This window comes from Emys orbicularis, chromosome 6 (assembly GCF_028017835.1).
Source record: "Emys orbicularis isolate rEmyOrb1 chromosome 6, rEmyOrb1.hap1, whole genome shotgun sequence".
NCBI lineage: Eukaryota > Metazoa > Chordata > Testudines > Emydidae > Emys > Emys orbicularis.
The window spans coordinates 122478220-122502835 of NC_088688.1; the positions used below are offsets into that span (position 1 = coordinate 122478220).

General features: G+C 43.1%; 1 protein-coding gene across 1 annotated transcript in view; it reads right to left on the minus strand.

Annotated features, from left to right (window-relative positions):
* The window catches only part of GRIN3A (glutamate ionotropic receptor NMDA type subunit 3A), a 95447-nt gene that overhangs the window by 35039 nt on the left and 35792 nt on the right, over positions 1 to 24616 (minus strand). The window contains exon 4 of the mRNA XM_065406674.1: positions 21477 to 22524. Coding sequence (XP_065262746.1) covers positions 21477 to 22524 — 1048 coding nt within the window. The remainder of the gene's footprint in view (positions 1 to 21476; positions 22525 to 24616) is intronic.

Consider the following 24616-nt stretch of genomic DNA (forward strand, 5'->3'; position numbering starts at 1 on the left):
AAAGGGTCATGAGCTTAATTTAAAGAGAAGGTTGAGGGGTGACTTGATTACTGTGACTGCATGAAGTGGAAAGGGAAACAGAGCAGAGCTTTGTGAACCCTGTGGGAGTTGTGGGGTGTGGTGTTTGGAGGGGGAACATTCATAGAGATTCTTAGATTTCAAAACCAGAAGGGACCATTGTGATCATCTAGTCTGACCTTCTCTAGAACACCAGGCCCTAGAACAGGGGTCAGCAACCTTTCAGAAGTGGTGTGCTGAGTCTTCATTTATTCACTCTAATTTAAGGTTTCGCGTGCCAGTAATACATTTTAACGTTTTTAGAAGGTCTCTTTCTATAAGTCTATAATATATAACTAAACTATTGTTGTATGTAAAGTAAATAAGGTTTTTAAAATGTTTAAAAAGCTTCATTTAAAATTAAATTAAAATGCAGAGCTCCCCCCTCCTCCCGGAGCGGTGGCCAGGACCCGGGCAGTGTGAGTGCCATTGAAAATCAGCTCACATGCCACCTTTGGCACACATGCCATAGGTTGCCTACCCCTGCCCTAGAACTTCCTTGGAATAATTCCTAGAGGAGATCTTTTGGAAAAACCTCCAATCTTCATTTAAAAATTGCCAGTGCTGGATCATCCACTATGAACCTTGGTAACTTGTTCTAGTGGCTAATTGCCCTCACTGTTTAAAAATTTAAGCCTTTATGTACCTACATGGGGAATAAATACTTGCTAATGGGCTCTTCAATCTAGCAGAGAAAGGGGTAACATGATCTAATGTCTGGAAGTTGAAACTAGACAAATTCAGACTGGAAAGAAGTCTTAAAATCTTAAATGAATCAAACTGTACCATAGAATGGCTACGGATAGAAATTCCATGACTAATGAATAACGAGTATGGTAGTAGGAATATACGACCGACTACCTGACCAGGATGATGATGGTAATTGTGAAATGTGCAGGGAGATTAGAGAGGTGACAAAAACCGGAAGACCCAATAATAATGAGGGATTTCAGCTATCCTCATATTGATTGGGTACATGTCACCTCAGGATGGGATGGAGAGATAAAATGTTCTAGACACCCTTAATGACTGCTTCTTGGAGCAGCTGGTCCTGGAAGAGGCAATTCTTGATTTAGATCTAAGTGGAGCACAGGATCTGGTCCAAATCGATGAATATAACTGAATTGTTCGGTAATAATTACAATGATGTAATTACATTTAAACATCCTTGTAGGGGGGAAAGTGCCAAAGAAACCCACCACAGTAGTATTTAACTTCAAAAAGGGGAACTACACATAAATGAGGAAGCTAATTAAATGGAAATGTAAAGGAAATTTAAAACACACACACACACACACACACACACACACACACACACACACACACACACACACACACACACACAGAGTAAGAGGACCTAACAAATGTCACAGTGGCTAAAAAGCATAGTAAATGAGGCAGTTAAAGGCAAAGCCTACTGAGGAAAATAGAAAGGAACATAAACTCTGGCAAATCAAGTGTAAAAGTATAATTAGGCAGGCCAAAAAAAGAATTTGAAGAGCAATTAACAAAAGACACACAAACTAACACAGGACATTTCCCCCCTGCCTCTTCACATAACACAAGAACCAGGGGTCACCCAATGAAGTTAACATGCAGCAAGTTTAAAAGAAACATAAGGAAGTATTTCTTCACACAATGCACAGTCAATCTGTGGAACTCATTGCCAGGGGATGTTGTGAAGGCCAAAACTATAACTAGGTTCTAAATAGAATTAGATAAGTTCATGGGGGATAGATCCATGAATGGCTATTAGCCAAGATGGTCCAGGACGCAACCCCATGCTCTGGTTGTCCCTAAACCTCTGTCTGCCAGAAGCTGGGACTGGACAACAGGGGATGGATCACTCAAAAATTGCCCTGTTCTGTCCTTTCACTCTAAAGCATCCGTCATTGACCACTGTCGCAAGACAGAATACTCGGCTAGATGGACCATTTTGGTCTGACCCAGAATCGCCATTCTTATGTTCTTATCCATCAGTAGAAAGATGGACTGAATGATTATGGAAACTAAGCTAGGATTGAAACAAACTGGTAGGGCACTATGGGGAAGGTTGCAGTGCTGTACATGTTCTGAGCATAACCAAGATTTCAGTCTCCAGGGCTGTCAGCCCAGTACCTTTCAGATGCACTAAATTCACACACACACAATCAGTAATTTTTTAATTGTGTTGTGTGTGTGCTCTGATTATAACTGGATTCATTTCACTGTGTTACAGCCCTTGGTCTCTTCTTGAACTATTGAGAGGTTCAGGGAGTTGACCTTGGTAAGTTTCCAGTGCACATCAATTGCTAAATACCTGGAGTGGAATAATGAGGAAACACCTGGCTTATTGCAGAATACAGTAAAGGCTCAATCCTGCAGGGTGCGGAGCACTCTTGTGGGGAGCTGAGTGTCCCCCAGCTCCCATGGACGTCAGAAGGAGTTGAGTGCTCATCACCTTACAGCAGTGCACAGGATCCAGACTATAGCACAAAGGAAATCAAATGATGTTCAGGCTCAATGAACAGTTTTCTACTCACTTCCCCAGGAGTCTCAGCGAGAGCTTTGCAAACGACACTATGCAAGAAAGAATAGGTCATTCTAAACAGTCCTGCTCATTGTGGAGAAAAGCATGCCAAAAAAATCAAACGTCCATCTGCCTGTCGCATACGTGTCTAGAGTTAGACGATAGCAAGCTGGGATCCAGGGGAAAGGATGATCTTGCTCTGGTGCAGGGGCTTAGATATTACCAATATAGAATAGAATACAGCCTGGGCGATTAGTCCAGAAGTTCCTTTCCACCCCTCATCGATGATCCCATGGCTAAAAATAGATCACTACCCCTTGAACATAAGAGCTAGCCGACTAGATCAGGCCATTGGCCTTTTCTAGTTCAGTATCCTGACACTGACAAGGCAGGTCTACGGTGCTTCTGGGGGTGAGCCTTCCAGCATGGGCCCACAGGCTTGTGCTAATAGGGCTCATGGTCACTCTAAAAAGAGCGGGGTAGATGTTGCTTTGACACAGGTCAGACTGGAGTTTGGGCGGTCAAGCCCTGCCTCCCTCCTCCTGCCCATCCGCCCCGGGTTCAGAGCCCAAGTTCCAGCCCAAGCCGCGACATCTACGCAGCTACTTTTAGAGCACTACCATAAACCCAGTTAGCATGAGTCCATCTACCCAGACTCGGAAGGTCAACCCCGTATGCAGTGTAGATATGCCCAGCGGCCAGGACCAGCTGCGTTGGTCTGTATTGGTCTGTTGCTGTGGGGGTCTCTGAACACCTCATGGTTTTGGTAAAGTGCCAAAAGACATGAACAGCAGGGATTGGTTGGGCTGGTGGTTTGGTAATCCATTAGGGAGACTAGTGTTGCCAGTTCAACTCCAGCTCAAGTCGTGAGTTGGGGGGAGGGATAGCTCAGTGGTTTGAGCATTGACCTGCTAACCCCAGATTTGTGAGTTCACTCCTTGAGGAGGCCATTTAGGGAACTAGGGTAAAAATCTGTCTGGGGATTGGTCCTGCTTTGAGCAGAGGGTTTGGCTAGATGACCTCCTGAGGTCCCTTCCAACCCTGATATTCTATGAAATAAGTTAGAGGGCTCAGTCTGTTTCAAAGCAGACAGGTGTCCCCATTACATAAACCAATCACCACAGGGAGCCCTGATTGGTGACCTCTTTTGGCATGGTATAGGGGTCAAGGATGGGCATGAAGACTGTACTACTCTCCAATCCTTCAAGGAAGAGTTGAGGTATTTGGTGGGTTTTACGTGGAAGATTGTACTGCTGTAGCGCCTGCAGTATCTGCTCCATGGATGAACTCAGGGTGTCTGTCGCCAAACCTCTCAGTGGGGATATTTTTCACATACACGCTGTCATCAGTATCTGTCTTTTTTTTAAATTCATATGTGAATTCAAAGTAAAATGAGTGACATTCAGCCCCATGCAGAGAACCAGCCCAAGGCCCCATTTTGAGGATCAGTGGGACTTCACTGGTGCATTGGGCTTGTGCTGATTCTGTACATGGGCGAATTTCACCCAGTGTGAATAAAGCTTTTCTATACCTCTTTTCTTGGACTAATGCTGCTAGCTAACACTTTTCATCTGCTAAGTGTTTGGCAACAATTAAGTTTCATAACACCTGTGAGAGCGGTAAGTCAGTCACCCCATTTTATGGGTGGGGAAACTCAGACTGAGAGACTGAGAGTTTGATTTGCAGAGTACCTAAAACTTTCAGGGAAGTCAAGTGAAGTTGTGTGTATGGAGGGGACGGACGGACTGTCTTCTCTGTTTCTTCAGGTATTGCCTTGACTCCAGGAAGAGGGAGCTCCCTCAGCCCCCTCTCCCCCCGCTCTCTGCCTTCTTCAGAGGTTAAGGGAAGAGAATACTGCTAACTCCAAATTAAGAGTGAACAGCAGCTCTCTTGCAATTTCTAGTAAAGAGCTTTATGTGAGGCTTTGGGAAGAGTGTGCCCATGAATTCCTGCTCCACACCAGGGAGGTTTCATTGTACTGGTGCATGAGACATTAAGTGTAGCTGACTTCAGCAGAACCAGACTCTGCACGAAGTGCTGTCACATGCACAAAATTAACTTGGAAAAAATATAGACAAATATTGTTTTTCTCTAATCTCCTTCAGGCACAAGAATGTTAAGGGTTTTGTGTCTCAAAAGTAGGTCCAAAACTGTTGGATGAAAATCTGATTTTTTTTCAAGTTGACAGTATACCTTTAATATCTTCTTTTAGTCTTCTCTTGAGAAAATTCTGCACCTTCAAAGTATCTTTATATTTGTTGCACACTCTTGAGATTTTATTATGGCTCTCACAAAATTTGGTGCGTTTCTTAAAGCCCCAGCTGCTGGAGTCATGTGATGAGAGAATCTCAGCTTTCATTTAAAAAAAAGTTTCTAGCATTGATGGCTTCAGAGAGAGGCTAGAAGACATGATCTTTAGAGACTCAAAAAACATATGGCAAATAAAAATAACCCAAAATGTAGTATTTTAAGAAAAAAAACCTCATGATTTGTTGGGCCTGATTCATTAATTTTGAATGCTTGGTGTTGGCAATAGTGTGTAAGATAACTGGTTTATATAAAGGAAATTGCTGTAGGGAACCTAAAGTTGTATGTATTGCTAGTGTAACCAAAGAATACACTTTATTCCATTTTATATTTAATTTGAAATCTAGCCAAACTGAAAGGGGAATAATTAGGATGGGGGTGACTGGTATCTCTCTCCATTTACTCTGTGTGGTACAGTCACAGTATCTTGGACACTTGGCTAGGAAAGCTTTTACTGCAGACCTGCCTTCAATGATTCAAGTCTGATTACATCTAAATGAACTCAAATGCTGCAGATTCAGCTCCAGGCTGCTGACATGAGCTTTCTGGCAAAAGTGTAGTTAGGGTTAATAAGACTCCTATCCAGTTAGATGCATTATTGTCTAGTGCTGTAAGAAATCAAAGGGAATGAAGCTTTGTACTAAGGTAGAGACATATGTGTACCAGCACTTCAGAAATCCCTGAGCAGCAATTCTTCCAAATAAGCTACACGGGCAGCTACAGATGGGTATGATACAGATGGGTAGCTCCAGGTATGAGTATGACACAGCCCTGATTGTTCATCTCAGAAGCTGCTAGTCCTCCCTTTGAAGGCCTGAGGGTAGGAGTCATTCATGAAGAGGTACTCACTCCTCAATGAAATACCAGTTCAGTTATTCCATGGTCTCTTGATACTGTGTCCTCCCCAACAGCTCCTTGCAGCGATATTGTAACCAGGCACATGGGGATGCTATGGGTGGGGGACTCGCTAAGTATGGAGAATGCTAATGAGAACTGTTTGAATGGCAGCCAGCCAAGGTAGACATTTTGAGTAGGCAGTTTCCACTTGAGCAATTTCCCCTTGCTGGAGCTCTGAAGTGGAGCATGCAGCTCGAAAGATGAAGAGGGGACATGCAGCTTAAAGCTTACTAGTCAATCAGCAAAAAGGAATGAACAAACAGAAATGGTTGTAGAGTTCAGTCAGGTAATTCCCTGGGGGAGCCACACGGCTCTTTAAAATCGAGCCAGATTTGGAGGTCCCAATGCCATCACTTACAGAGAAAATAAAGACACCTAACAGGTTTTATTTGCAAATTTTAAACTAATATTTAACATTCCTGATGTGCAAACATAGACTTTGCACTGCACAATGCTGGGGTCTGGCCTGAAGCTTAAAAAGAACACCTGTGCTGGTGAAATACGGGTCAGGACTGTCGGAGTGTGCATTGTAATTGTTGCTGTGTGTAAGCACATGTACCCTGGATAGAATGTCGGTCCTTCTCAAGTGTTTATGAAGCTATCACCCTCTGGCTTTTCCAAAGGACGATATAAGCTCTAGCACTCCAGAGGTATGAAAAAATGCATAAGAACACAAATCTGACATAACAACACTAACACAACGGTAGAAACAAGTGTAACTAGGGCACACTGCTAGCCGCTCCAAGTGCAAACCTGCCTGAACCCTCTGGGTACGTATTCAGGGCAGCTAGTCCATGCTACTGCTTCTGCCTGTGCTACCGAGGCGACACTACTATTTTTAGTGTGGTAGCTCAGATGAGAGCTAGCAGGAGTACGTCTAAGCGAGCTGGGAATCGCACCCCTAGCTTGTAGTCTAGAGGTGGCCTAAATGTGACCAGGAACTAAATGGCCTAGCACATTCTAACATAAATCCTAAAATGAGAGGTTACTGTGGACTTACATTGTGTGTCTGTTGCATCAAATGCCATCAGTCTGGTTGAGGACACGGTAGGCCCAGTTTTTAACAGCCATACGTGTAGAAGTGTACGTGTCTGACTTGTGTTCTCATAACACACGCCGGGCAGGCACACATTGGAATCGTGACTCGCGCCAGTGCATCAGGTATTGCACAAGAGGAAGCTTGTGCATTCAGCTTGGCAGATTGGCCAAGTTCACATTCTGATTAGGAATTTGCGGCTTTCTGATGATCACATGCACTCTACGGCTATTACGCTAAATGAGACTTGAGGGGAGAAATATAACAAAGACATCCAGTGAGGTCTGGGGGCAGAGAGAGGACACTTTCTAGTAGAACCTCTGTGGTGAGAGGGGTTCACTGGTTGCATGGGGCACCAACCTAGTGCCCTCTGGTGGACCCTTCAGGTATCTAACAGGAAGTAGGTTAGGGAGGGATACGAGTCTGACATTTAGAGACTCTTTGGAGTGAGAAACTAAATCCAGTTTTATCCATGATGTTCATGATGTAATAGTTTAATAAAAGCACTTCTCTGGAACCTGAGATTTCCTGCTTCCTCATGGTTACTGCAGGCATTGTGCATAAAGGACATGGCCAACCATAAGTCAGGCTGGTGGATCTTGTCCTTTGACCACAGCCATTTTAAACCCAGAGGAATGTTTTATGTTGTCAAGTGCTCAGCTAGGTTATAAATCAATTGCTTAAATGTAAATTACAGTTAATTACAAAGCAATGAGATTAATTTACTCTTTATCTATTTAAGTGTAGCAAATGCTTTAACAATATTTGATTAATGGGATACAATAACTGCCTCACTGAGTCTGGGTAAGATGTTATGCATCTTATTACTTTTTCAGATCCACATTTTTAGCACTGTTTGGTTTTTAAACTGCTGCTAAAACTATCTAAATGGTTTCACAATCCTTTTATTTCCCCAAAAATTGCTTGAACATCTATCTGTGCCACCCACGATATAGTGACAAAAATGAGGTATACAAACAAGGGGTTACCTGCCATATAATAGAGCAGGGGTTCTCAACTTTTCTTTCTGAGGCCTGTCCCCCACCCTCCAACTTGCTATAAAAACGTCATGGCCCACCTGTACCACAACAACTGTCTACTGGATCTACTGGAGATGTTTTTTCTGCATCTCCAGTAGATTAAAAGTGAGGGCTGGCAGTAGGGGGAAGCAAGCCGGGCAATTGCCCCGCAAAGCTAAGTTGCTTGGGCTTTGGCTTCAGCCCCACATGACGGGGCTCGGGCGTTGGCTTTCTTCCCTGGGCCCCAGTGACTCTCATGCTGGCCCTGCTCTGTAGTTTATTTGGGCGGGCTCGTGAAACCTGCTTGTGGCCCCCCACGGGGCCTCGGACCCCTGTGAGAACCACTGTAGTAGTTCTCTGCTAGTACAATAGCAAATGCTGTCTCTCTTCTGTGGGAGTACTACTGCTGGGGAAAATGGTGGAGACAAATATTGCGGATAGGGTGACCAGATGTCCCATTTTTAAAGGGACAATCCTGTTTTTTGGAGCTTTTTCTTATATAAGCGCCTATTACCCCCCACCCCCGTCCCGTTTTTTCACAGTTGCTATCTGGTCACCCTAATTGCGGATATTGTTTAGGTCACAGTGTAGGTGTGGCAATGGCTCAGGAGGTGTCTCATGGGTCCAGTACAGGGTTTGAATTAAAGGATCGTCTTCACTTCCTTATCAAAACAGGTGCTGGTGGAGCTGAGTTGCAGATGGAGGAGGCAGCCTGCCTCGGCAAGAGAGTGTTAAACCTTAGTACATGTCACTTCTTTTGGAACCTACGCAGGCCGGTGTCAAACTGCATAGCAACATTGAGTTCAATGTGCAGTTACACCCCGGGCTTGTCTGCATGGCCAGTTCGTGCTTGGCAAGCTAGTGTGCTGTAGACCCACACCTCCAACTGGAGCCTGCAGAGTCGGTCCTTACCGTACAAATACTACCCCTTTAATTCTACACTCCTCTCTACGTCTAGTGCTGCAGAGACAACGCAGCTAGGAGAGCGGAGGCTGAGGAATCCGTTCCTGGCCTGACCCATTCGGGGGGAAAAGAGCAGAATGCGATTCAGCAGTGGGACGCTAATAGCAGCAAGCAGTTGATGTTAACATTGCAGCTCGTGATTATGGAAACATAATATCCGCATGATGAGCTTGGTCTTATTCTGCTGCTTTGCAGGGCTGGAAAGGGCAAGCTATTAAACGCAAGCACTTAGAGAAAAGAATAAAGAGGAAATATTTGGTTACTTCCAATGGACCATATTCCTGGCTCCAACAACACCTCAGTAGCACAAAGCACCGTGGTCAAGCTGCCTTAAAGAGGCATTAGACTGGGACTCAAGCCATTTATTCTACCCTGTACGTACCTCGTCTCCCCATTGGTGAAATGGGGATGATATGATTTGATTTCTCTTCAGGCAGTGATGGTTTCTTACGTGGTTTGTACAGTGTCCAGCACAATGGGGCCTCACTCTCAGTTGGGGTGTCTGGCTTTCTGTCCCACAGATCATGATAACAGTAAGGTGCCTTATCAAAACTGTAAGTGGTTAGACCTTAGTGGAGAATAACATACCATGGAAGTCAGTCAAACGTTATAAAAGCCTGATGCTGGGACACACGTGCCTTGCAGTGTCAATGAAGGGAATAAATAGTGCTTCACATTGCTACTAGACCAATGACCGCTTGGTTGTAAATAAAGCCATCAGCGACCTGAGATTTCCCCATTGCTGACAGCAGAACAGGGCATGCTTGAGAAATTAGTGCTGCAATGGAAGAATTAGCTATTAGTTTTTGACGTAAAGTTGGTTACACTGAATGTCTATCGTGGAGGGTTTGCCTTATTGATGATTTGCTGCTGATACAGTGGAGGGCTTAGTCCTGGAACTGAATGTTCTCTCTTTCCTAAGGCCTAGTTTCAAACGAGGCCTATCTAAATTAGGTTCCCAAATTCCACACGTAGGCACCAAATAAGAATGTGGGCACCGAAATGAAAAAAGTAAGGCCCCGATTTTCAAGAAGGTCTCATTGTTCTCAATGGGAGGAGCTGGGGGCTGGGCTCTTTTGAAAAATCTGACCCTAACTGATTAAATTTCCTATCTTCTCAAACCGCATCAGGCCTCCGCTCTTTGCTTGGTTCCCAGCAATCCTCAGGTTGGCAATATCTGCTAGGTTGGCTGAGATGATATTCCCTGATGTTTAAGGGACACAGAGCCACGCAAAGAGGGTGCAGATCACTGCTGTACACTGGCTCCAATGCACTATTGGCTCTGCAGTAGTGAACGCATTCAAGACCTCCTCTTGTGTTTCATTCTGTTGTTTCTTGAAAGGTTCAGAGTTCCATGTACAATGCAATTGATATTGACAATAACGGGTTCATTATCTTAAGGTAATATACAGATGAAATATACTGCAATCCAGCTGAAAGCAAATAATCAACGGTGTAATTTACAGATGTGGAAACAGCTGGGGAAGGACGAAAACACACAGACCACGGCTGCTGTGGAAACAGCAATGACTAACCAGCCACTATGGTCTAAGCCAAAGCTCAAAGAAGACAATGGGAGGCTTTCCAATGACTTCCAATGATCAAAGCACTTGCAAGGCAGAGGAATAGCTGCCAGCATCTTAGGTGACCATAAAAGCCAAGTTGCAGATGAAGCACTAGAGCAATAGGGAACAGCGTTACAAGGCACTAAAAGAAGAGCTGAGGGAAAGGAAAAGAGAAGGGGGAGGGTTTGGGGACAGGACCAGCTGTGGCAGTAGCAAGGCCGCAGCAGGGAGGGAGGAAGTAGGCTTTGGAGCACTGTGCAGTGCATGGATCAAGGACTTGGATGCAAGAATTCTACAAAATCTAAATCAGGCAAATTATGAACTATGGGGCTTTATCTCCATCCGGAGGTTCTAGTGACTTCATAAGCCTGTCTAATCGTTCCCAACATCCCCAGTACCCCACAATGGAATAGCCGCTCTAAGTCACAGTTGCCTTTTATTTTTTTTCTGCATGAGAGACCTAGTGAAATGTGTTCCATGTTCGGTGGCTTCAGTTTGGCACTTAGTACTTTAACTTTCCAATATTATGTCCAAGCCGCAAGACATTGAAGTCCTTTTGAGTTCAGATTCTTCAGTAAATCACTAGAAGTCAGCTGTGCACTGTATGCTAACGAAACACATATGCCATGAATTATCACCTTGCGGCTTCTGACAAATTCCTGAGGAGAAAAATGTGTCCTTTAGGAATCCTTTTGCAGCTGTGAAAATGGAAAACCTCTGCCCTCTTAGTCAGTGATCCAGAGCCTACTGACGTCAATGGGAGACTTTCAGTTGCCTTCATGGGCTTTGGGTCAGGCTCTCCCGTGCCCCTGCTCATAACAAAGCATGTATTACATGCTTGTCACAGCAGCAGAGCAAATGACTTTTTATTGGATCAACAATAGCTAGGACGTGAAAGGTCCATGGCGTCCACATTTCTAAATTTAGCACCGTGCTTTCAACTGCGAAGTGCTTTTCAAAGACTAATTAATTTGCCAGCACTCTTGTATCATAAGGAAGAAAATAATATATCCTTAAGTTTCACTGATGCTTATGGGCCTAATCCAAAGCTCTCTGAACTCAATGTAAAGAGTCCCTTTAACTTCAATGGTCTTGCCCCTGGCCCTGCATTGACTGATGTGTTCCCTTCCTTTAGGAAAAGAGAAAGTTAAAAAGCAGGGCAACTGCAAGAAAGTTTGCCCTCAAAAGTCCTTGATGCACAGTCAATTTTCAATAGGACTTTTTTCTCCCCTTGACACTGATATGCTCCTGGTTGAGTCCCTCAAAGCTATATTGTACATGATTTTGATGAAGAAGATATCTAATTTCCAATCATAAACATGGTTTGGTTTTGTCTGTCTTTTAAGATGGTATATCTGTCAGAAAGCTTGGTGGAAATCTACTGGTGGGCGGAAGCCAAGGAAAGGCTAGAGTCCATGAAAACACTTCCCCCTCATTAAGTGACATGGTTCAGGGCATTGCTAAGGAGCTGGTGGTATCTCTGAGCCCATAGCAGTCAGTGGAGGTACTGCAGAAGGGAATTGACAGCCTGTCCTGTTCCTGCAGTATAGGGAGGTGACTGACATCCAGGTCAGTCAGTCTTCTAGTGCCCTGCTTAATTAATATGTTCTTCATTCCTTCCCCACTAGTCTTTCCCCATGCTTCCAGGATTGGATTTCAATGGTAGCAGGTGATTCTCTTCACATGCCCTAAAGATGTCTGATGGGCTGGGGGCAGTGGCTACTCATGATCTTCTGAAATGATATATGGAAGACAAGGGCTATACAAGTGAGGTTGAGGTGCAGGTTTCTGGAGATGCCCTAGAAGGCACCAAAAGGAAGGGGGTTCCTAGGTCTGGTGGAGGAAGAGGGAGTTCATATTACACCTTTCCAAAGCCGTTGACATGCTTAGGCCCTGATTCACAAAGATACCTAGGCATGCTTAAGTTTAAGCATGTGAGTTGCCCCACTGAAGTTTAAAAAGTTAGGGATGTACTTAAGTAATTTGCTAACTGGGGCCTCAGTGAAAAGGTATTGGTCAAATTCTGGATGCTTGCAACACTTCCATTAAAGATCCTGCACAAAAGTATCAGAGGACAGAATTTGGCCCCAAAGGTATAGGAAGTGGTGATGGCATACTCTCAGGGCCATGAATTCCCGTGCTACATGGTATGGCATCACTGATGTTAACCTGCAGTCTTCTTTAACTCAGTGATGTTTTTATACTGCATTTAATAATCACAAGAGGTACATTATAACTGTCTAGACCTAGCTATAGTTCCAAGACCTGGTTTGGGGTTTTCAGGCTAATTGTGAGACTGCATAACTCTGAAGGGAAGGTTCATGTTTTAACATTGCTGAGTCCAGCCTAGAAGGATGATTTGCAAGCTTAGAAACTAAATTCTGGGATTGCAAAATGAATCGACAGAGGAGCAAAGCATGAGCAAGAAGCAAACCACGAAAAGCTTGGAGGTTTGATTCCGAGGAGTAAATCTGAAGTATCCAAATCTGTTGGGTTTGCAAATTTGGGCTAGATATCTCATGAGAGCAGGCTTCTCTGGTACATATCTGGCAGGTCCTGTTTCAGTCAGGGTGGAAGGGAAGTAACCTGAGTAGAACTTTTCCTTAATCAAGAATTACTGTAAATATTTAAATTAACTTTCCAAGTTCATTTCAGTCTGTTAGAGGAGATTTGCAATGAGGAATCAGACACTTAATTCTCCAAAATCCTGATCCAAAGCTCACTGAAGTAGATTGAAATATGACCATTGACTTCAATGGGCTTTGGATTATATTGCAATTCCCTTGTCTTTTGATTCAATGAATCTCAATGTTTCTGGCCAATGAGTATGTCTGTTCTTGTGAAAAATACACTTTAGGAGGCAGCTGCGGCATTCTTGAGGTGTGCTTTGATTTCTTTCTTGGCTGCTAAGAAGGAATATTTGAATGCCTCCCAAGATAAATTAATTAGAAGGGCTGCTGAACTGGATTCTAGTGATGGCCAAGGGAAACTGATGACTGTCAAATCAACATTATAATAAGCTTGTCACGTCTTATGTTACTTTCTTATTGAAACACCATTTATATGAATGGGGGAAAGAAAGGCCAGGTGTCTACATGCCTGTTGGGAAGACTATTCAGAGTTTATACGTTGTCGGCTGTACTGGTCACTAGCTCCTGGTCTATACTGGGGGGGGGGATCGATCTAAGATACGCAACTTTAGCTATGAGAATAGCGTAGCTGAAGTCGACGTATCTTAAATCGAATTAAAATTACTTACTTCGCGTCCTCGCGGTGCTGGATTGACGGCCGCGGCTCCCCCGTCGACTTTGCTTCCGCCTCTCGCACTGCTGGAGTTCAGCAGTCGACGGGAGAGCGATCGGGGATCGATTTATCTCGTCTACACTGCATGCGATAAATTGATCCCCGATAGATCGATTGCTACCCGCTGATCCGACGGGTAGTGTAGACATACCCTAAGGGAGCATACTTGAAACATCTCTTTCAGTCCTCTGGGTTTCTGTGAATGTTTTGTTACTTCAAAGTAGTTTGGACGGTGGTAGATCTGGTTATTATAATTATTTTATATAACTCCTAAAACTGTGGCATGCTTTTTAATGGCAAGTATAAAGACAAGGTTTCTGCTTCAAGGAACGTTCAGTCTAAAGCTCTGATCCATTGGGATATGATCATTTGACTTCAATTGGATTACTCCTGTGCTAAAAGTAAAGCGTGTGCTTACTGTAAGTGCTTTGCTGGATCAGGGTCTTAAATTGCAATCTCTTTAGGGCAAGGATGAGAAAAACACTGAAACACATCCTTAACTTTGAGCATGCGACTCATCAATGGGACTACTCATGCACTTAAAGTTAAGCACATGCTTAAGCGCTTTGCTGGATTGGGGCCTAAATCACTGCTGTTGCACAGACACATTGTGTCAACTTCTGCAAAACTACACTGGAAACGAAACAAGGAAGGAAACATTTTGAGATTGCTGTGCTTAAAACTGAAATGCTACTAAGTATACAGGCTTATTACTTTTCTTGTAACAGCACTGTCATGCTGGCTCCATGGAACTTAACTTGGCAAAGTATGCTCCTGTTCCATCTTCTCACTCCAGGAACTTCTACTCCTCCATTCTTCTGTTCTCGTTGGTTCCTTTATTCATCTACTCTTCCCTTTGTAAAAACATCTGTCATCCATGGCAGAGAGCTCAAGTTTTGGAGAGTGGTTTATTTAATTCTTGACTGAGCAGAGTGTTACTGCAAAGGCACTGAGGATATATCTGCACAGCTGTGGCAGTGAGCGACCCATTCTGGGTTGACAGGGCTTGTGGGGCTTGTGTTACCCTGTGTGAAAAAACAGCTGTGTAGCTTGGGTTGGGCGTGGGCTTCAGAGTGTGAGCTCCAGCTCAAGCCACAACTTCAAAGCGTTGTCTACACAGCTGTGTTTAGCGCGGTAGCGCAAGCCCCATCTATTGATCTGGGCTGATGCGTGGGCTATGTAGACCTCCCCTATGAAGCTTAAGAGTACTCAAACTTCCCAGCTAGAGAACATTTTAATATAACATAATTTCTTTCTTAGGAGTGCAGCTCTTCCCCCAATTTAAAAACAACCACAGTGTGATTCTGAGTGATTACATGGGGAAACAAGAAGAGTGAGGATTGGGTGCAGTTAAAGCCACAAAACGAAAGACAAAGTTTGTGGAATATACTGCCCTGTTTTCTCCTATACGTTCAGGGCCAGACTTTTTAAAAAGAGCCCAGCATGCAGCAGCTGCCATTTAGACGCGCAAATAGGGGCCTAGATTTTCAGTGGGGGCACCTCAATGCAGCCTAATGACTAGAGCTGTGCAGAGGACAGACGCTCTGTTTCATGAAGGATTTTGATTTTTGAAATTTGTCTTTATTCCGAACTGGAACAAAACCTCCAAATTTTGAAGTCCTCCCGAGGAAAATTCCATTTGGGGTTGACTTCCACTTTTTGTTGTCCTGTATTATATTTGAATATACAATTAAAATATTCAAAACAAGAGGTAATTTCAAAACAAAAAATCAAACTGTTTTATTTTGAAAAATGTCAAAATCAGATGTTTCAATGCCATTGGCAACGTTTTCCAGGTTCTCTTCCAAAACCAAAGTCCAGAAAAATCATCTCCGTTTCACAAAGCATTTCAGTTTTGACAGAACTGCATATTTCAACAGAATATGGTTTCATTTAAATTTTTCTGGCCAGCTGTACTGTGGTTAACCTCTGACTTAGATCTAGTCTATTCTGTTCAGGTTTTTATACCATCATATCACTAGTTTTGCTGCAGCAACACACTATCCAGGGTGAAGACTTTGTGTGTGTTTAGTTATGCTGTGATTCCAAAATGAACAAACATAGTCAGCACAAATCCTCTAACAAAGAAGGACCCCCAGAGACATTAACTGGTGCCCACAAGCTTCTGGGATTCAGATGAGCAGTTGGGGGGATTTAGTATGATCCAAGTGAACTACGAAACATTTTCCTCACAATTTTCTCACACCTGTAAACAAGCACCTTTGCTGTTAAGTGTACAGCAGTCTCCTTGTCTCACTGAGGAAATTACATGATCTCTGTAAATCTCTTGTCAGTATTTCATGCAAATTGCATATTGATTTTATGTAGATCCTTTAAGTAGCATTAAGGTTTGCAGCCTATCTTATCATGATCAAACAACAGTCTGAATGCCCTCAATGAGATGATTTCCCCCCCCCCCCCCTCAGCAGACAGTGATAACAGTCTACATTGGAAAAGGATTATGGATTCACAGATGCAAGAACACACAGGAATAACAAAGATAGGAATTATGGGCTATATTTGTTTGTAGCAGAGTATAATTCTTGTAAATGACTGTGCCTTTTTTTAATGTTGCTGGGACTTCTCACCAGCCAGGAATGTTCCTCTAGTACTGTAAGTTGTCATATTTGCTATTTCACTAGACTACTTAGACGCGAACAACCTATTATTCATTTCATTGTAAAAGTTGCCAGAAAGAAAAGTGATTTAAACAATGGAAATAGAGTGCATTTGACTCCTATGTCAGATCCTTAGGAGATGCTGTTCTGCAGTTCCTAGTATGGTTTTTAAGTCTGTGATTAGATTGCCCTGTATCAGCTTTCAGCACAATGCTGGTGACCAAAAACACCTAGTGCCGCCTGTTTTAAGGAGGTGTCAAATGTGCTCCTTCCATGTGTTGTCATCTGTCTGATGCAGAAGACCTTATGTTTTTCAAATGGGGAACCCCAAAATGGAGGCTGGCGGAATTAATAGACACTCAAAAATTTTGGGTTAAGTGACTATCCAAGGTCAAGACACTGGCTAAGATCCTGATCCTGCAAACAATTACGCACATGAATACTAGTTCACTCTGCCTTATTTACTAACCTCAATCTCACCAACATACCGATATAGTCCCTTACTTCTACTCCCACTGGTGTTAAGATATTTCAAGTCATAATTAAGACAGACTTCTAATTATTTGTTGCACTTCATTTCATACCCTAGAGCTGAGTGAGTAATTGATTTATTTGGTTCAGTGGCTGAACTGAAAAAAATCAGGGGAAAAAATCATTTTGGGTCGAACAAAACATTTAGTTTGACCTAAAACTAAATATTTAGTGTTGTTTTCAGGTGGTTATTTTCTCCCCTTCTTATTTTTTTTTAATTACATGTAGCTAAAATTTCAAAATGAAATATTATTTCAATATGAAAAGTTGAAAGGCTTCATTTTGAAAATGTCAAAATGTTTCCTCTTTTTTGCATTTTTTCCCTCATATTTTTTTTTCTGGCTGAAACTATTTGCAGAATTTGACCAAAATTTTCAAATATTTTTTGTTGACCTAAAACTGCATTTTTAACAAAGAAACGAATAAATATTTAACAATTCATCCCCAAAATGTCGCCCAACACTAGTTGTACCAATGTTCATTTCCTTGTGCAACTTCGTCGATGTTTTCACTAAGTGAAGCACTACTGGAATTCCTGCCCAGCTTAACAAAGTACCTCCACACATCCCCTGTAGAACCTTACCGATCAACGCACAAAACGACACACATCTCGATCCGTTAAACATCACTATGACAACATAGATCTTTATGGAAAGGCAGTTACGTTATTTATTTATGTTTACATCTAACTTCATGGGGGCATGGATGTTCTTTGGCACCATTGACTTTGGATGTTAACGTTTTTTAATGTCCTTCTCAGAGCAGACAGTCTCTTTAATTTTTCAATATTTGCTGTCTACTTGCTTGATAGCTCAGAGGGGATTTAGTTTCTGTGCCAGACCTGCCAGCTTCCAGCACAGAAATGATAGTTGTCATCCACCACCTTGAAAAGGTTGGTTTTCTTTCAACATTTCAAAAGCACAGTTCTCCGGGGGCACTGTCAATTGAGGAGGAGAAGAAAGTGTTTGTGAATCCAGAAATAAATATTAACTCATTCATTACCTGTTTGAAATGATTATTTCAACCACAAAAAGGAAAAGGCTTGTTCTCTAAGTGACATTTTTACTAGGTACTTTTATGATTTGAGGAAGCTATGTTGTTACTCTGCAAGAGTGGAATTGGGCCAGGTGGCCCGAATCAGCTAATTAGTCTGATTAGGGAAGCTTTAGGGTGGAGGCAGCTAATTAGAGAGAGGCTCACCTGTGCAGGAAAAGGCAGGGCCTATAAAGTCAGGTAGCAGGCTACAGACAGGGCTGCTGGGAAAGGCTGCAGGAAGACAGGCAGTAGTCACTCCCAGGGCAGAGGGTTCCTGGAGATGGTACACCCAGAGAGAGAAGGGAAACCAGAGAGTAGGAAGCAGTCCAGGGAAGAAGTAGTGAGGGTGGAGAGAGGAGCCCAGAACTGCTGAGTCAGGGTCCCTGGACTGGAATTTGGAGAAGGGTGTGGGCCTGCGTTCCCTTCCCAGCCACTGAGGGAGTGGCACCGGGCAGTGAGAGGGAAACCTGCCTAGGACTGCTAGAGAGAAGGGACTTCGCTACTCCAAAAGGGGGAACTCAGCCCTCTAGCTAGGTAAAAGTCCTGAAGAGGATGCTGTGGTTCTTGGGGCTGAAGCCCAGAGGGAGAGAGAGTGTGCAGCCTTGAGAGTTAATCCCCAGGAGGAGGTGCCAGACCAGCAGTGAGTGGTGCACCCTGTGACTAACACCCATAAATGAAAAAATGAGGGAGTGCAGGCTTAGACGGTTTGGGTCATATAAAGTGCAGACCTGACAGCTTCAGGTCTACTACAGACATTTCAGTGGTATTGAGATACCAGCAATACCAACAGAGTGAACAGTATATGGTAACCCCAAAACATAAGTTGGAATGGGATGGATCAAAGCAGCCAAACCACATCTTGGATTTTCTCCCTTGAAAAGCAAAGCCGCCAAGTTGGAGTTGGTACAAAGGGGCAAGAATTTAATGCCAACTGCTTTGGAAATTAAAAAAAATAAGATGTGTACAGTACAAGGAACCAAAATGTTGGGCTAGCCTGATGCTCTAGTTGCTGTCGTCTCTACAGTGAGACAAGAAACCCATGTATGATGTATTGGTCCTGATTCTCTGGATCATTAGTAGTTGTTGGATGAACTATGGAGCTACCACACCTCCCCTCCCCCACACACACTTTTAGAAAATAAAGTGGAAGGTTCTATTTCTAAAGTTTTCCTCATCCTCCCAAAGAGAATTTGGAAATTGGGGGTAGCCGTGGTTTTGGCTGATTTCTATCCATACTTTGCCCTAATTCCTATCAATGAAAGTGTCCCTACTCACTAGAGTTAGAGTGGATGCTGCAAAGAGAAGATAGAATGGATTTGCCATAACCAGCTAATGCAGAGGATGGTGGTAACACAAAGGGTCTCCAGTTGATGAAACAAGCCCCAAAAAACTATTAATCCAAGAGGCAATTATCTCGCTTTCCATCTAAATAGCTGCCTCATCAACAAATCTGCTAGCCTCTTACAATAATACCAGGAACACAAAATAAAATTATTCAATGTTAAGCCATGTTCCAGTCTTCATGGTGGTCCTGTCTACTGAGCAGGCAATAGAGTAAAGGAACAATATGCAAATTCACCTTTCGATGTGCCCAAACAAAACCCACAGATCTGAACATCCCAAACTTTGGCAGCGGTTCAAAATCCAAACCTGGATCCAGATCTGAATTCCTTGGCTAGCCCATATTAAAGCCCCAAATCCAAAGTCCCTGAGTATTGCGTGAGAGAGGGAGTTCAATATCTGGATCTGAATTCTGTGGTTTCTGCCCAAGCTGTAGTTTAAACACAGTCTCAGTTAATCTGACTTCTAACCTACGTTAGCCAGCAGGTGCGGAAGGGAGGAAACTATGTCAGCCTACTCTGGAATATGATCTGTAGCGTGCTGCTAACATAATTTGGATGTGCTAGGTAACAACACGATCTATCAACATGGTTCTAACTAGAGCTGTGCAAAGAATTCATTGAATGAAGTTAGCTTCTTTTTGTTTGCAAATTGTCCATAAGCACGTCACAATTTTCTTAAATGTATTTCTTTTAAACTATTCACCTAGTAATTTCTATGAATATTTCTTGGTCTGTAGATTACTCACAAGTATAGCAGGTCAGGAATTTTTCAACTAAGTGTTTTTTCCCATCAGAAAATGAATGATTTGTTGAAACAAAGGGTCCATTTTAATGAATTTCTCAGCTGAAAAATAATGTTGAGAAGTTTCAAAATGTCCCATTTTGACACATTCAGAATGAGAAATTCTAATTCAAAATGAGTTGACATTTAAAAAATGTTAAGCCAATTATAATAAAAACAATAAAAATGTTGAAATCAAAATGATATGTTTCAAAAATATCAAGATAAAATTTTTGATTGACTCAAACCAAAAGTTCAGATTTTTGGTCCACATAAATGTTTGAGATTTTTGATTTTTGATCCCAATTCAGGATGGGAAAACTTTTCAGTATCTTGTGGGGAGTGTCCTATTGACAAGGACTTTGTTGTGAGTATTCAACAGGTTTAAAACAAACAAAAGAAAGTACTGCTTCACACAACGCACAATCAACCTGTGGAACTCGTTGCCAGGAGAAGTTGTGAAGGCCAAAACTATAACTGGGTTAAAAAAAGACTTAGATAGTTCATGGATGATGATGATTAGCCAAGATGGTCAGGGATGCAACCCCATGCCCTGGGTGTCTCTAAGCCTAGGTCTGCCAGATAGTAAGACTGGATGATGGGATGGCTCACTTGATAATGGCCCTGTTATTTCATTCCCTCTGAAGTATATAGCATTGGCCACTGTTGGAAGACAGGATATAGGGTTAGATGGACCATTGGTCTGACCCAGCATGGCTGTTCTTACGTTCAGTATCTCAAATGAGAGTTGTGGTGGGTAGTTTGGGTAGGGCACAGGTCACGTGATTATTTCTCTCAGTTTTCTAGTGAAAATGCTCACAATTATTAATCTGAAATTCACTATGTTCTATAACGTTTGCTGTTTCCGCTATCAGGAAATTCACTTGCTGGAATACTCACAAGGAGAGAACACAAAAGGAGGGTGAATACAGGTGGAAACCATTTTAATTGTTATGAAAAGTGTGTGTTCCCAGAGGGTGGGATTTTCCAAAACGCCCACCTTAGCCCCACTCTGCTCCCATGGAAGTCAGTGGGAGTTTTACCATTGGCTTCCATAGGAGCAGATTTAGGCTAAAGCTGAGTGAGTGCTTCTGTAAATCCTGCCCAGAATGTCTCTAACCGAGCACTCAATCTAAGGTGGTGTGACCCTATTCAGATTGGCTCAGTTTATGGCTAGCTTAGTGGAGATGGAACAGAACCAAAACCCAGATCAATCCCAAACATCCCCGAATTTAAGGGTGTTAGAAATTCAGATCTGAATATTGCAAACTGCTTCTACCTTTATAATAGCCTAAATCAAAACCCTGGTCCAAAGAACTCCAAACTCTGACCAGTTTGCAATCTGGATTTGAATCTAGCAGTTTAAACTTCTCTCTGTTCAGCTTTTTTCCTGGATCTGAGTCAGGAGATAGTTGACTGTAATGTGACTGTTTAGACTCCATAAATTATGTAATACTTAATGTAAACTGTGAAGAAGCAAAGACCGAGTTAACCAAAGTTGCCATTCTTTACCTTGGGGTCATGTATTCCAGAAAGCTCCTCATAGATTTTCTCTCCTACCATGACAGCAGCCAGGTTTGCTGTGTACGTTGACAGACAAAACAAACAAAAAATGGCCCAGAGATTCATTAAAAACCGTCCAGTCCAGCATTTGGGGGGTTTGATGGCAGCTGTTCTGCCAAACAAGATTGCGTAACAGACATTCAGGGCAGAGGAGAAGGAGAAAACTTTATTCCTGTTTCTTCCCTTGGGGGTCATCCCAAAGGGGCTTTTCCACTCATACAGTGTGAGAAATATTGCTGTGATATGGAGGGCAACAAATATTCCCAGCCACATGGTCCAGTGGAGTGGCCACATAAAGGCTCCAATAGGAGCGGCTGTATCTCTGGTCCTCACTAAGATGCCCAAGCTGGTTGAAAAGAAAGGGCTGGTGAAATCGATCACTTGGCTACGGGCTGTATTGATGCTGAATGATGTCACTGCCATGTGGGCTGTCCCAGCCAGAAGGTCACCCACAAGACCTGTCCAGTGGCCATTTTTCCAAGCTCCGTACTTCCCATCGCCAACAATGTACAAGTCAAAATCAAAGTTCATATCCTCGGCCAACTTTTCCAGCAGATCGATGCAGTAGCCGTAGCAGCACTTTTTGAACTCAATGGGCACGGTGTCGTTGCCCCCATGAAGGGTTTCAAAGAGGCTATCCAACATGGCTGAATCGTTGGTCAGAGGATCCAAGCACAGTTGTCCTGCTGGGCACAGCCCTTCATCATCCACGTTTCTCGTGAAGACAAAAGGGTGTTCTATCAGTGTTACCACTCTCAGGTGCAGCCGGGGAGGGTGCAGGATGTGGTTTTTGTGCCTCTGGGCCTGCTCTGGCCATATCCCACGATCAATGATGATCTTTCCTTCTTGCCAACTCCCCAGTCGAGTCCACATTGGGTTCCCAACAGGATCATGCTGCAGATTCCAAATGAAGAAGTTGTTTTCTGAGCTGATGATGGACGAGCCTTTCACTTTAATGTGGCCACTGAGACCATTAAAGGTCGTGTTGGCTAAAAACCTGTTGGGAGAAGAAATGTAAGAAAACAAAGCCAGATATCCAGATGGCTGAAGCCTTATACTGCTTGAGAGGAACAATGAGCTTGTATTGAAAGCATTGTACTGGGACTCAGGTGATCTGGCTGTTTCCTGTTTCTGGCTGAATGACCTTGGGCAAATCATGTAATCCCCTAGTGCCTCACTTCCACCATCTGTAAAATGGGGATAAGGATGCTTCCTTTCTCCCAGCCTTTGTCTATTTAGATTGTAAATTCTTCAGAAAGGGTCTGTCTCTTACTAGCTGGGCAGTTATGAATCCTTCTGGTTGAGAGACTGCTAGCTGAGTACTTCACCACCTACTCTGCTTAGCCTTATTAGAAATTTAATATCCATATAATGCAAAATAATAATTATGCTAGTGCCATATTAAATTTGAGAAATCAAAGAAGCAAAATTCAAAAAAATATCAAAAGTTACAGGGCCAAATCCTCAGCTTGTGCAAATCAACATTGCTCAGGGATCTGGCCGAGAATTTCTACTGCAACACGATTGAGGCATTGTGTACACCCTGCTTATTTTAGGGTATAGCTTAATTAACTTAAACAATAGTGCGTTAAGCTTTATATTCAATATGAAGAATGAGACTAAAAAGTATTACAGGGCAAATGCACTTGTTGGGTTTTCTGGTTTACATGGGCAGAATCTAGACTGAGTCATTGGTGGTGTAAACAGCACCCCTCTCCACCCACAGGAGTGAATCAGTGCAACATCTGAGGTAACTAAATTGTTTTATTTAAGACCTACATAGGTTATCAGACCCTATGAATAAACACATGTGTTATCCCACCATTCCATCATATATACCTATTTCACAGAACTGGAAGGGACCCTGAAAGGTCATTGAGTCCAGCCCCCTGCCTTCACTAGCAGGACCAAGTACTGATTTTACCCCAGTTCCCTAAGTGGCCCCCTCAAGGATTGAACTCACAACCCTGTCTTTAGCAGACCAATGCTCAAACCACTGAGTTATCCCTCCCCCCTGTTTTATGAACTTTTAGTTCCCTGCTACTGCAGGGGCCTGGGGCATTGGCGCACCTTAGTCCCTCCTGTTCTCCTCCTGTGGCACAATAGCATAGTCTCTGGAGGGCTGTAATTCTTTGGCCTAATTCTGATTGCTGGATTTAGTGTGCAGCTGGTGGCCTGTGATATTCAGGAAGTCAGTTGGCCCCTTCTGGCCTTAAACTCTCTGACTCCATGGTTTGAGAGATTTCATGACATTTAAATGTTTGATTTCACAACCTTATCAAGTGAATGCATTTTCCTGTCACTGATTTCCATGTTAGATACTTTTGGTGGTGGTGGTGGTACGTTGATCCAAACATCCAAAGGGAGCCGGGCGTAAATCACATTTTAACAACTTATGGTCTTATACTGTGGCTTCTACGGCCATTCATCATTGCATATTCTGTATGCAGCATTAATGAAGTTCAAAGTCAAGGGTCTTCATGGACATGGAAAAACTGCCTTAGTCAGAAACCTTAAGGAGAAGCTAGAGCAGTTCAGCTGGTATCGGGCTCAGTCTAGCAAGGCCTCCTGTGAGGTACAGAGCAAAGTCCGTAGGAGTTAAGTGTTCAACATCTTGCAAGCACCTTGCTGCATCTGGCTTATAAAAAGCTGTTTTATTTAAATGGGTCCCTATCAAGAACATTTCTGTACAGGCTGAGGGGCAAGGGTCACTCAGCATAAGCATAAGCAAAAGATGGGGGAAGGGATAGCTCAGTGGTTTGAGCATTAGCCTGCCAAACCCAGTGTTGTGAGTTCAATCCTTGAGGGGGCCATTTAGGGATCTGGGGCAAAAATCTGTCTGGGGACTGGTCCTCCTTTGAGCAGGGGATTAGACTAGATGACCTCCTGAGGTCCCTGCCAACCCTGATATTCTAAGATCCCTAGTGCTTGGCCTGAGTTAGGCCTAAGGGACATACAGAGCTCTTCCTAATTAATAAACCTCTACACAGTTTATTATAGGATTGGCTACAAGCATTCTCTTCAGTGTGAGATCTAAAGTGCAATTGACCTGGGGTAAGTGATTGGTCTTTTGAGACTGGGAGTAACCC